We start from the raw sequence: 14,006 nt of genomic DNA, 5'->3' as shown, positions 1-14,006 counted from the left end.
TTGGCTTGGCCACTCAGCTGAGATCTCAACCCTATAGCTGTGCCAGTGGAAAGTCTTATTGGGGATCTGGAGAAAGAGGGAGAAACCACCCCCAGACTGTCTGTGGTCTCTGTGTGCTCTTAAGGGAAACTGTACTTTACTGCATGTTTACTTGTCATCCTCCAAATGTGTATGTCCCTCACTGGTGCTAGTGGTGAGGACTGAGGCTCTTTGATAACTGGGCCAGTGCAAGGGTGTCACAGTGGGAATTTGCACATTTGCCCTTCCCCCACTGTAGTTCAATCTTGGAGTTGGAATATATAATTAGCGGGGGGCGTGTGGGGGAGCAGCCCTCCACAAAAGGGAGGTTAAATGAACGGTATTTCTAATGATGTGCCTTTTGATGATCGGATTCTTTGATGTATTAGTATAGACCCATATATAAGTCTATGACAGATGTTTGATGTAGCAAAACCTTGAATGTCTGTCATAGTGCTAAAAGTGTTTGAATCACGATGATTTGAAAACATATACAATTAAATCACACAAATTCAAAGAAAAAAAATCAAAATAAATAAATAAAATCTATTTTTTTGCATGGGGTAAAACCCCTCTGCACCCTCTGCTAATTATATATACCAAACTCTGAAATCACACAACAGTGAGAAAAGGGTATATTCTCAATCCCTACTGTATTGTGATCTTCTGCACATGAACAGCAGCAAAGTTCAGAAATTTCATTTATGAACACTGCAGCCAATTATCAACTGCTGAATTAATTCCTTATTGCACCCCCAGTTATGCTTCATATGTGTCAGACACATACCCAGTCATGATTATTTCTTGCTTCCCTATATGTTGATGAAAATATCCTCCCAAGGGATATGGGAGTGACTAGCCCCCACCAAAAACTATTAGTATTATTAGTAGTAGCAGCAACAGTAGTAGTAGTGGCAGTATTAGTGATAATAGTAGTAGTAGTGATAGTAGTAGTAGCAATAGTAGTGGTAGTAGTAGTAGTGGTTGTTGTAGAAGTATTAGTAGCAGTAGTAGCAGTGGTACTTGTAGTAGGATTAGTAGAAGTAGTAGTGGTAGTTGTAGTATTAGTAGCATCAGCAGTAGCACTGGTACTAGTAGCAGTGGTTGTTGTAGTAGTATTAGTAGAAGTAGCAGTGGTAGTTGTAGTAGTATTAGTAGCAGCAACAGTAGCAGTGGTAGTAGTAGTGGTGGTAGTTGTAGTATTAATGGCAGTAATAGTAGTAGTAGTGGTAGTTGTAACAGTATTAGTAGCAGTAGTAGTGGCAGTTGTAGTAGTAGTAGTAGTTGTAGTGGTAGTAGCTGTAGTGATAGTTATAGTAGTATTAGTAGCAGTAATAGTAGTAGTGGTAGTTGTAGTAGTATTAGTAGTGGTAGTAGCAGTAGTACTAGTTGTAGTAGTATTAGTAGCAGCAGTAGTAGGAGTGGTAGTTGTGGTGGTATTAGCAGCAGTAGTAGTATCTGTAGTAGTAGAAGTAGTAGTAATTGTAGTGGGAGTGGTTAACACTGAAAAGCCTGCCTGTCCCTGGAGGAGTGGTTACTACCTAGAAGCTGTAGTTTTATTGGCCATTTTGGGTCAATTCTAAACTCCTTGATCTCTCTCTCTTAAAATCCTACAACTCTCTTTTTGCGCGGTTTTGCACACTGAGTAGCGTCGGGCAACGCTGCCTAAACAGGTTTAAACTATTCCAGGCTCCACAAAGTCTGCTCTTCACTTTTTCCCTTAGAACTGTTCAAACTCTCAAAGTAATCACTCTATTCTCTTTCTAAAGCCCTGCACTTGCTCAGCTCTTATAAGGAAACACTAACTAACTAAAGCACTACACCCTCCTTGACTTCTCATAAGTATTAGGCTCCCAATTGGTCCTTCCTGATCAAGTGAAAAATCAATTCCCTTCCCTAATCTGATCAGTAAAAAAACAGTTCCCTATACTAATCTGGTATGTCCAAGGGTCAGTTTCAAGGTTACTCTCCAGTCCAGCTGGTGAATCAGGGAATTTTGAGACAATGTTACAATTGCCTTATGTACACAGACAACCCTCTCCTCCTTCCAACAAACTCTAATATATGTGAGAGATACAGTTACACAGCCAAACTGGAGGCAGAGCTCTCTCAACCCAAGACTGGCACAGTCAGTTAGGAGGAAAAGGTAACCACCCACACCACAAATCCAGTCTCACACAGACCTGTTGCATCTGCATACCCAACACATAAACACACAAAAACATAATCGGAGGCTCTAAATAAATATCTGCCTAAACAGCAAAGATCTCCTAAGCAGATATCCAAGCAACAGCCACCCCTCAACAATACACACAAATCACATATCTCACAAAATCAGTGTGCCTCACAGTCACAGCCCTTAAGGCCAAACAACACACCAAATACACTTGTTATAGGGGACTCTATTGTCCGGCACACTGACGTCCTGCTCACCAGACTGAACAAGGAGAAGGTCACTGTAAGCTGCCTGTCGGGTGCCAGGATCCGCCACATAATGCAAGCACTCAGGTCACTCCAAAGCAAGTACAAGTATGACTCCGTCATTGTCCATGCTGGTGTGAATGACCTGAGACATACCTCCCTGGACTACATGAAAAGAGACATAGAGGAGCTCTCTGACCATGTAGCCCAGGCTGGTATGACCCTGACCTTGAGCAGCATCTTGCCCTCACCAAAAATGATGCCACAGTATAAAGACAAAATGATCAGTTTCAACAATTGGCTAAAGTATTGGTGTCATTCTAAGGGGATCCAGTGTCTGTCAGCCTGGGATGACATGCTCGACATACCACGTTGCTTCGCTAGGGATGGCTTGCACCTGTCACCCTTAGGCTTTCGTATACTGGCCAAAACTCTTGCCACCCCCATAGTGCCTTTTTTAGGCAAGGCTCAAAGGACAAACCTACCTCCATAGACAACCCAAGGATAAAAAAACTAAAGGTAATGCTACTCAATGCCAGGTCTAAACCTCAAGATGAACGCACTTGAGGCTCTCCTCAGTATGGAGAAAATCGATGTCTGTGCCGTAACAGAAACCTGGTTCAAGGCTGCTGAGAGCACCCCAGCACTACCAGGTTATAACTCATACTATGCGTTTCGGCCCCAAAACACGGACCGAAGCACAAAAGGAGGGGGAGTATCTATATTCATCAAAGATACCTACACCTCCAGGTTAGTGGCACTGCATGAAGCATTGGAAACCATCCATGTGAAACTAACAGTGGGCAAAACTGCCTTTCAGTTTGTAGCCTGCTACAGAACACCCTCCCTATTACAGGAATCCCACTTGGCATTCCTGAGAACACTGGAGAATATGAAAATCTCTCCAAACACTATGTTATTGGGTGACTTCAACTACCCAAACATTGACTGGGAAAACTACTCAAGCCCAAACACCCTCGCCCAACGGTTCCTTGAATTTATAAACTCTAATGCAATGGAACAACTGGTCACCACTCCCACAAGAGGGAACAACATATTGGTCCTGGTCATCACCAACATGGGGACTCTGTTCCACACCAGAGGTAAACCCCTCATTGGTAAGATCAGACCATAAACAAATTTCCCTGGACATCCATATCCCGTCCCCACCCCCAGCCAAGGAAATCACTGTAAAGAATTTCTCAAAAGCCAACTTTGCACTTCTCAAGACTGAGGTGGAATCCTTCAAAGCCCCTGGGCCAGAGGATAATACATCCCAATCCGCAGAATCCTTTATAAGTGCATTCTATGAGCACCTGCAGGAATGCATGGATTGTGCTATCCCAAATAAAACCAAGACTCACTCCTCCAAAAACAGGAGACCGGTGTGGTGGACCCTGGCCATAAATAAGCTACACAACAGAAGAAGGAAGCTAATACATGACAGAGCAAAATCCCAAAAAGGGGAGGCATCTCTGATCAGTATTAGCAAGAAACTTTGATCCCTCATAAAATCATCAAAGGCCAGTTTCGAAAGAAAAATTGCCCTAGACACTAAAGATAATCACAAGGCCTTCTTTAGTTATGTCAGGAACATGGGCGGAAACTCCCAGATATGCTCTGAATTGTTGCATAATGGTACAAAATATACTGAACCTACAGACATAGCCAATATCCTGGCAGACAGATTCAGCGCAAACTCTCCCCACTTCCCCCCCAAAGGAGCAAATGCCTATCCCAACTGAATGTAACCTCCCTGATATCACAGATGCACAGGTGAAAGCTGCCCTCTCCAAAGCAAAAAACACAGCATCTATGTGACCAGATGGTGTCCCAGGCTGTGTCTTACACGATCTCCAAGAAGAACTGAACCCTCACATTAAGTCACTGTTCAAACTTAGCCTTACTACAGGATATGTACATGGCATACAGCTACAGTGGTCCCACTCCACAAAGGTGGTGCCACAACGGACCCTGGAAACTATCGCCCCATAAGCCTGACTAGTCTGGTCTGTAAAGTTATGGAGCGTATTATCATGGAACTCATAAACAAAGACAAAGACATTGGGAGCCTCCAGACACTGGACCCTACCCAATTCGGCTTTGTTAAGGGCAGATCTTGCCTCTTAAACCTAGTTGATTTCTTTGAAACAGTTACCAAAGCCATAGATGAGGGCAAGGTAGTCCACACAGCCTACCTGGACCTCGCAAAAGCCTTCGACACAATACTTCACTCGGGCATCATAAATAAACTTACCAGCTTAAATAACAACCCCTATATCACAAGATGGGTTGCAAACTGGCTCAGAGATAGAACCCACATGGTCATAATCGTAGGTGCCATGTACGAATCCAAACCAGTTACAAGTGGCGTCCCACAGGGCTCAGTTCTGGGACCTCTCTTGTTCAGTATATACTTCTCTGAGGTTCAGGTTAACACGAGGGATTATGTCTGACAAAGTTCGCAGATGACTGCAATCTGGGGGCCATAATCGAATCTCCAGCTGACACAAGCATCCTCCAAAAGGGTCTCACAGAGATGGATGCTTGGTGCCAGAGCCACGGCCTCAAGCTAAAAAGTGCATAGTTATCCCCTATGGGAAAAACAAGGTGCCCATAAATTACCACATAGCTGGTAATCCATTAAGTACGGAAGAAGTAATTAGAGATTTGGGGACCAACGTAGTTAGTAATCTCTCCTTTGATAATCACGTTGCCAAAGTGGTTAGAAAGACCTTCTATATAGCCCACCTTATCATGAAAGGGTTCGCATCTCGATCAAGAGAGATCATTGTGCCCCTCTACTCGTCACTCATCAGGCCCATAATTGAATACAATGCCCCTTTTGGGATGTACCTTACCCGACACCTGCAGCAACTGGAGAGACCCCAAAAGTACAACAAGAGGATCATGGGCTACAAACAGATGTCTTATGCAGCTCGACTAAAGAAACTCCAGCTCTACTCAGTTGCTTACCGCCTACTCAGATGCGATCTAAGTCATGTCAAACCCAGAATTAATGGACATGCTCCACCTCAAAAAATCCAAGTCCCTTAGAGCTACATGCTCCAGGGACCTAAACCTCAGCACAAAAATAAATAGGACATGCTGGAGGGACAGATTCATTTCCCAGAGGCTCCCCTCACTCTGGAATAGAATCCCAATTCATGTTAGACATAGCCCCTCGCTGACCCTCTTCAAGCGAAATCTGGACACGTGGATGGGAAACCGCAAATTCACCCCTGGGATCTCGTCTGTGTCCCTGCTAGACAGAGGCACAGTAAACTAATCTTAAAAGGGTATCTTCTGTGACCTACTTTACAGAGGCACAGTAGGCTAATCTAATAGGGAGGCGGAAGCCAAATACACTCTGGCTAGGCTTATAAATACCCTAGGGCAGATAGCCTAGTATCTACCTATGAACCTACAAACCTATGGTAGCAGTATTAGTAGCAGTAGTATTGAAAGTTGTAGTATTAGTAGGAGTAGTAGTATTACTGGTGGTAGTAGTAGTAGTGGTATTTGCAGAAGTATTAGTAGCAGTAGTAGTAGTGGCAGTTGTAGTAGTATTAGTAGCAGTAGTAGTGGTAGTTGTAATAGTGTTAGTAGTTGCAGTAGTATTAGTAGTATTAGTAGCAGTAATAGCAACAGTGGTAGTAGTAGTAGCAGTAGTGGTAGTTGTAATAGTATTAGTAGCAGTAATAGTGGTAGTTGTAGTAGTGGTAGTAATTGTAGTGATAGTTGTAGTAGTATTAATAGCAGTAATAGTAGTAGTGGTAGTTGTAGCAGTAATAGCAGTAGTACTAGTTGTAGTAGCATTAGTAGCAGCAGTAGTAGGAGTGGTAGTTGTAGTAGTATTAGTGCAATAGTAGTATCTGTAGTGGAAGTAGTAGTAATGGTAGTGGTAGGAGTAGTAGTAGCAGTAGTAGTGAAAGTAGTAGTAGTATTAGTAGCAGTAGCAGTATTAGTGGTGGTAGTAGTAGTGGTAGATGCAGAAGTATTAGTAGCAGCAGTAGTAGTAGGAGTGGTAGTTGTGGTGGTATTAGTAGCAGTAGTAGTAGCAGTAGTAGAAGCAGTGGTGATGGTAGTGGTAGCAGTAGCTGTAGTAGTATTGGTAGTAGTAGAAGCACTAGTATTTTGTATGTACTCTTGGGGCAGCTGACCATTCAACCTACTGTAATCAACTAGTGGTTGGTTGAGTTAGTAACCAGGGTTTTATAAGGGAACTGTAATTTCTTGCATTAAATATCTGTTGAATCTGTTGGACTGGTCGTAGCGAAAATATAAACGCTAGTGCTTATTTAATCAGCAAAATGAAAATGACTTCATCACATTTTGGGTATTTTCCCTGTAGATCCCCAAGTCAGTTTGTTCAGTGGACTGCTTGCCAGGGCAAAAACGTAAACAAGCTGGATCGCATTTCTGCTGCTTTTTCTGCATAACCTGTCCAGAGGGAACATACCTAAACCAAAGCAGTGTGTGGTAATTATAAATATATATATATATATATATATATATATATATATATATATATATATACGTAATGTATTTATTTTTATAACACATTATAAGTAAATACGTTCTGTTTTATGTACTTGTCTTACACACTTAAAAATAATATGAGAGTAAAATTTTTGCACAGCACATTCTGTAGCAGTTTTTCATTCAGTTAAGGATTACACTGATGGAATTAGAGTGAACTCAAACCTTAGAACATTCTATATAAGGGCTCACTGTACCTAAGTCTCCTAAGTTTAGAAGATGTAGGCTAACTTAGATATGAGGGATGTTTGAGCTATTCATTGCTGGGGATAAGGCCTACCTGCCTCGATGTTTTAGAGCAGGAAATGCTGTGAATCTGAATGTTTTTCAGGATGATAGGCTTGTACAGAAATCAGAAGATAAGACTTCCTGAGGGCCTACTCTGGATGGTCACTCATAGATCCCTTCTTAGATGCAAACAAGTGGCAATGGGTTTGTGGTCACAGTGCAAATTAGGGAAAAATAAACATATTTGTGTTAACATTTATCCCTGTTAGCATAAAGAAAATCTTAAGGGCAGAATCAATAAACCCTACACATTCTGCGTTACAACACACACACAGTAGAGCACTGTTTTGTATTCAGTAAGTGGCTCTACATGGTGTGTAGAGCTGCACAACCATGGTAAACATCATGGCATGCTAATTACAGCATAAACAGCTGACTTGTATGCTAACCAACCAATCCAAGATGTAGGAGCTATTCAAACAGCTAGAAAGCAGCCACAAAGACTCAGTACTCTTTTTCCCCCTGTGAATTCCAAAACCTACTGGAATACAGCCATGGAAGGAGTCTACACAGAAAGAATGTTAGAAACGGCTGTTGCTTATTCATGATTATGTGCAACAGGCAGAAGTCTATGCTGCTGCTACTGCTAATAGACCAAGGCCAAGAAAGAAAAAAAGTTTTCAGACCCTGGTTAACTTACCACAATCAGCATGAAGTGGAAATTGTAGAGTACTACAGGGTAGATAGAGACACAATACATGAACTCTGCAACCTCTGTCATCCTCAACTTAGGCCCAAGTTAAACTGAGGGAAAACAATACCAAGGTATGTGTAGCACTTAGAATTTTAACTACAGGAAACATTCAGAGACCAACAGGGGACATGCTAGGGGTGTCACAGGCATCAGTATTCAGGATCCTCCATCAATTCCTGAATGCTATGCTCCAGTGTCCCAGTGACCACATATATTTTCCCCCATACACCTGAGGACAGGACCACAGATATGCAGGAGTTGTACCCTGTAGCACACTACTTTGATGTACTGGGTGCCATCTATTGTACACATATAGAAATCAAGGCACCACCCGGGGAACAGGGAAGGATCTACATAAATAGAAAGGGCTTCCACTCAACTGCCAAGTCATGTGTTATGCTAAGGGAATCATCTTGAAGGTGTGTGCTGGCAACCCAGACAGTTACCAGGACTAACATACCTGGCACACCTCACAACTGTATCAGATGTTCACTAGGGGTGTTATCCCACAGGATAATTTACTGGGGGATGCAGGATAAGCACTGGAACTGTGGCTGATGATACTCATCAGAAATGCACACACTCGCTGAAGAACGTCACAATGAGGACATGCTGAAACCAGAAATTTTATAGAGCATGTGTTGGGGCTGCAAAATTCAAGGTCCTGGTGCCTAGATACATCTGGGAAAGCCCTGCAGCACAACCCACACACAAGGTTCATAGATTAGAACTGGACTAATTGCCTTTGTGGGCCATTTTAAGCCTAGCCAATCACCACATGTAAGAATCAAACCCTGCACCTTGTGTTTGTAAGTAAAACACTTTAACCATTATACCAATCTCCAACCATATTAGTGATGTTGAAACCTTCACCATTTGTGCCATGCTTCACAATATTATCCTAAAAAAGCAGATTCAGCAGGATCAACAAGGGGGAGGGGTACACATCTCACCATCAATGGCAAGGCCACCACAGCCACATACAGGTTAGGGATCAGAGGGGGGAACCAGCAGCTGCTGTTGGTGTAGGCAGATGTAGGTATGCTCAATATGCCCTCACACTGGCTAAGAGGCAACTCATAGCACACTCCCTCACCACCAAAGGGGCTATAACCTTCATCCTATGCACATACATGTAGTAACATTGATGCCAGGCAATGCTCACACCCTTTACCTACGTAACACTGATGCCAGGCAATGCTCAGATCCTTTACCTACCCATGCAATCGCTGTGCACTGCTAACATCAGACCTTAATCCTGTGCACATACATGTAGTAACACTGATGAAAACCTACACTCACATCCTTACCTACCTGAGTAATGGCTGTGCACTGGAAACATCAGACTACCCATGCAGTGGCTGTGCACTGCTAACATCAGACCTTAATCCTGTGCACATACATGTAGTAACACTGATGAAAAGCTACACTCACATCCTTTACCTACCTGAGTAATGGCTGTGCACTGGAAACATCAGACCTTCATCCTATGCACATACATGTAGTAACATTGATGCCAGGCAATGCTCACACCCTTTACCTACCCATGCAATGGCTGTGTACTCCTAACATAAGGTAGAGTCAGTCCTGAACTAAAACTGTAGCAACTGCTGGATTTACAAGGTAAGTGTTGAATCTGGAATGTTAAAACAGAATTGTGTAATAAAACAAATGAATGGCTTATCCCTACATGTTGTTACTTGGTAATATAAGTAAAGTAAAAGGTGGGTGATTTGTACAGCAATGACTTTAATATGTGATGGTAGAGACTTATGTGAATGCATGTCCTCTATCAAGTAATAGGCCTCAGGCATCAAAGATTCACACATTTATACCTCTCAAAAGTACTGCTGGTCACCGAATGCCCTCAGTTTGGCCTCATATTTTTGTACTAGAAAATCATTAAAGAGACAAGTTAGAAAGTAATGAGGCAACAACCCTCAGGAGATTCTTAAAAATACTGACGCAAAAAACTGTTTAGATTCTATCAACCATCTAACGTTCTAACACTAAAATATGTCAAAGTTACAATTAGAAAAACATCACAAACACAGATATACTAAGCACTCTGAACATTAGAAACAAAGCTTGTGTATCCCTGATTCCAAAAGATAGAAAACAAGGATATGTCTCAGTTATCATCACTTGCACAGGTGTTGTGGGGGGGGGGGGTCAGGAAGCTTAGGCTGACACAAAAGGTAAGTGAGTGCATGTGAGTAAGAAAGAGAAGCAGGCAGACATTTGAATAAAGTAACAAATGGCCACTGAGACAGAATGAGCTTTAACCTTCACAGATGAACCATGTAACTGTTTTGTGTGTGTGTGTGTGTGTGTGTGTGTGTGTGTGTGTGTGTGTGTGTGTGTGTGTGTGTGTGTGTGTGTGTGCGTGTGTGTGTGTGTGCATGTGTGTAGGCCCTCCAGGTGAAATTGAGGTGTGAGTGTCCACAATAACACAGCCAAGCAATGTGTTAGCTCTAAGTCTTGGTATGTCACACAGGTATGAGTCTTGCATGGTAGAGGTGGCAGTTCATCACTGTCTTACCTGATCATGAGAACTGGTTCTGCCAGGAGTTGCACTGTCACATCTACACCCACAGTCAATGCACTGCTGCTACCTGAACATGACTGATGTCTGCTGGTTGAGCATCCCTCATGAGGATGCCCAGAACCATGACCCCATGGCATGCCATGTCTGGGTGTGGATACCTCAACCACTGATGGAGCAGTGGAAGTAGTGTCACTATGGGAGTGTGAGGGGCATGGCTACATTGGCTAACATCAGATGATGTGGCTGACCTACACCCACATGGATGCTGTCCCTATCCTAGCAGATGTTCCAACACAGACATCGCACATTCCAAAGTTTCATTCATCCAATCTATTGAATCGGCAACACTGTGGAGGCAGGCATGCATCAACATGTGCCACATCTACAACCCTTAACATTTCGCTGGAGGACCTATTGGAACATGCCTGCACCTCCATGATGGCCCTAAATATAAGTTGAGTGGTACTGGAAGACACACTTGTTTCAGTTGGAGGATGGACAGCAGGCATCCTCCGAGCACCCCTATCAACCCTCCTGTGTGGCGCCTCGGCCACACTTTGGCTACAGCCAGATTCAACAGACACTGAAGTCATAGTAACCACAATGCCCTGATTGAGTGTCTCACCTTCCACCTGTCCAATATCTGAGGGCTCACTGGAATGTGTTGGCTTAGGCCTACTGGCTGTGTCCAATAGAATTATAGGGGAAGGCTGAATGTGAACCTCGTGTCAGATTCAACCTCTTTACTCCTATCTGTGGTTCTGTTTGGCCACCATCATCATCAGAGTCTGCTGATACTCTGACATCAGTTGGTAAGAAACCCATCCTTCTACTGTCAGGATCACATGTGATCATAACCAACAAACACAGGAGAAACATAAAACACTTAATATATTCAAATATAAAAAAGGAATTCTGTGATTGTAACATATTGCAATCACACACAGTGCAAGGTTGCATCCAAAACTAGGATAGTGACAATAGCAAATCTTGTTTGTGCCAAAACAGAAATGCAACTTGACTCCCCCACCCTCCAAAAACAGGCAAATGACACATTTTGGTAACAAACCATTGAAATGCTAAAAGTGCTATCAAACAAACTGTCCCTGAAACATGTGTACACATCTAAAGTACACTGGTGGAAACAGGTGCTCGACACAATTCTTCCAACTGAGATAACTGGCCTACCACCAGTGCACTTTTACTGTTTGGTTGCTTCTCTCTGGTTCCTAGTTGTTTTAGTTTTTTGTTGTTGTATGTGTACACATCTACTGCAAAGCATTCCATTTTAAGCAACTTCACTATAGTTGTGTATGGGCCATGCTAGAAGGCTAACATCCCTATGTCATTGACAATATAGGACATTTACCTTTCACAGAAATAACAATAGAAGAGTGTACAGAGAAAAACAGTTGTAAATTAGCACTTGTGATGACAGTTAATAAGGCTGTGCATCTGAGAAAGTAAACTGTCCTGACAAACATACCTATGGCATCAGTATACTTCTAAGAACTACATACAGATAAAAGTAGATTTTACTAATGCATATATAAATTAACAAATTTTTCTTATTGACTTTTCAGCATATACAGTCTATAGCTGAAAAATGCAAGCATACCTTACCAAGATAAGTAGTCTTCTGTGCAGATAAATCTCAAAGTAATATTTCATTCTGTGTTATCTGCATAACCCAGTTTCCTCACATTCAGGTTCCCTAGCTACATGGTTCCCTTTTTATAATTCAGATTCAGGGCTGTGAGCACAGTGAATATGCAAATGAGGTTTGAACTCATTAGAACTGCTGAATCTCAAATACTTGGCTCTGTGTATCAGACATAATCATAGTGCAGGCATTCCCTCAGTGTTTGTTGCTAATGGTTTGCAACTGTGAATGATTACTGGTAGGGAGAAGGAAAACACAACAGCAATTCAGGCTTCCCTACCTCCAATGGGTGTCCGTGTGCCAGCCAGGTTACACTTACAAAGTCTAGACGTAATTGTATCAAGGTTTTAAATGTAAGTAAGCAGAATACATTTCACAGTTTCTGTTCTGTAACATCCAACCTCCCCTTCATTTGTTGACAACTGCATATTATTGCCATTTAATATCCTCACACATTTTAAGGACAATGATATACAATACCTTACAGACTGCATGTCTCAGATTACTGCTCAGATAACACAAGAATGAGCAACAAACCCAAAGAGATAAGTCAGAGCTGTATTTATGCAAGTAATAGTGAACTACTTCTGAAATTAATACATGTGCAAACAACTGTCATACGTTTTGTTAGTACTGTGGATAATGGTGCAGCTTATTGTATGGACAATGATTTTAGTTCTCTGCTACAAAGCTGTTTGTGTGGTGAAGAGTGATAAGACACCAATGCTGTGTTTTAAAGGTCCATTGGAGTGAAAGTACGCAGCACACATTTCACAGCTTCTGTTTTGTAACATCCAGCCTCCCCTTCATTTGTTGACAACTGCATATTATTGTCATTTAATATCCTCACACATTTTAAGGACAATGATATACAACACCTTACAGACTGTATGTCGCAGATTACTGCTCAGATAACACAAGAATGAGCAACAAACCCAGGGAGATAAGACAGAGATGCATTTATGCACTACTTCTGAAATTAATACATGTACAAACAACTGCCATACGTTTTGTTAGTACTGTGGATAATGGTGCAGTTTATTGTATGGGCAATGATTTTAGTTCTGTGCTACAAAGCAGTTTGTGTGGTGAAGAGTGATAAGACACCAGTGTTGTGTCTTAAAGGTCCATTGGAGTGAGAGTTCAAATTAAGACTGGTGTAAAAATATTTCATGTGACTAACATAAATTTTGTAGTGTTGTTTATTTAATAGATTTCTTTACTTCATTTCACCTAATTTTCACTTTTTTTTCTTTTTTTAATGCCAGTGTTTGTGTGCTGTGTGGCTTAGCTTAGGAAATGGAGAAACAGAATGAATGTCAAGTTTAGCTGTGCTTATCTTGTTTGCACAATGCTTATCAGTGCGCAAACCTGGACCAGTGGCCCACACAGGAAACAGACAGAACATCTGCAGACAGGGCGTAGACACTGTAAAGGTCAAAAAGGATACATTGCTTCAGTTTTTGCTTTCCATTGCCAACACCAGGTCTATATTAGAAGATCGAATGTTTAAGCAATCGAACACCTAAACATCGATCTTCTAATATGGAACCTAAGAATATCGAACCCACTAGGGAAACATGTACGTTGGCCAGTAAAAAAAACAAAGAAACTTTACATACAAACTAAGTGGGGGGGCAAACACCCCCACACCCCCCTAACTAAATATACCAACTCTGAGATCGCTCAACAGTATGGAAATGTTTAAATCCGACGAATGGCCAAGGGAAATCTTTCCCTGCGTTAAATCGGCCGTTGCCATTTTTTGCTTTTGATATTAGAAGATCGATGTTTAGGTGTTCCATCACCTAAACATTCAATCTTCTAATATA

The 14,006-nt window shown here is 42.0% G+C and overlaps 1 protein-coding gene across 1 annotated transcript in view; it reads left to right on the top strand.

Annotated features, from left to right (window-relative positions):
- Window positions 1-14,006, top strand: part of LOC122795019 (taste receptor type 1 member 1-like) — a 195,184-nt gene that overhangs the window by 155,149 nt on the left and 26,029 nt on the right. Inside the window, 1 exon segment of the mRNA XM_044063602.1 lies at window positions 6,794-6,914. Within this exon segment, the coding sequence (XP_043919537.1) occupies window positions 6,794-6,914 (121 nt within the window).

Source organism: Protopterus annectens, chromosome 2.part1 (assembly GCF_019279795.1).
Source record: "Protopterus annectens isolate FY-2018-M chromosome 2.part1, PAN1.0, whole genome shotgun sequence".
In the NCBI taxonomy this organism is placed as follows: domain Eukaryota; kingdom Metazoa; phylum Chordata; order Ceratodontiformes; family Protopteridae; genus Protopterus; species Protopterus annectens.
The sequence above is the reverse complement of the archived record's forward strand: the minus strand, read 5'-3'. Positions and strand labels throughout refer to the sequence as shown.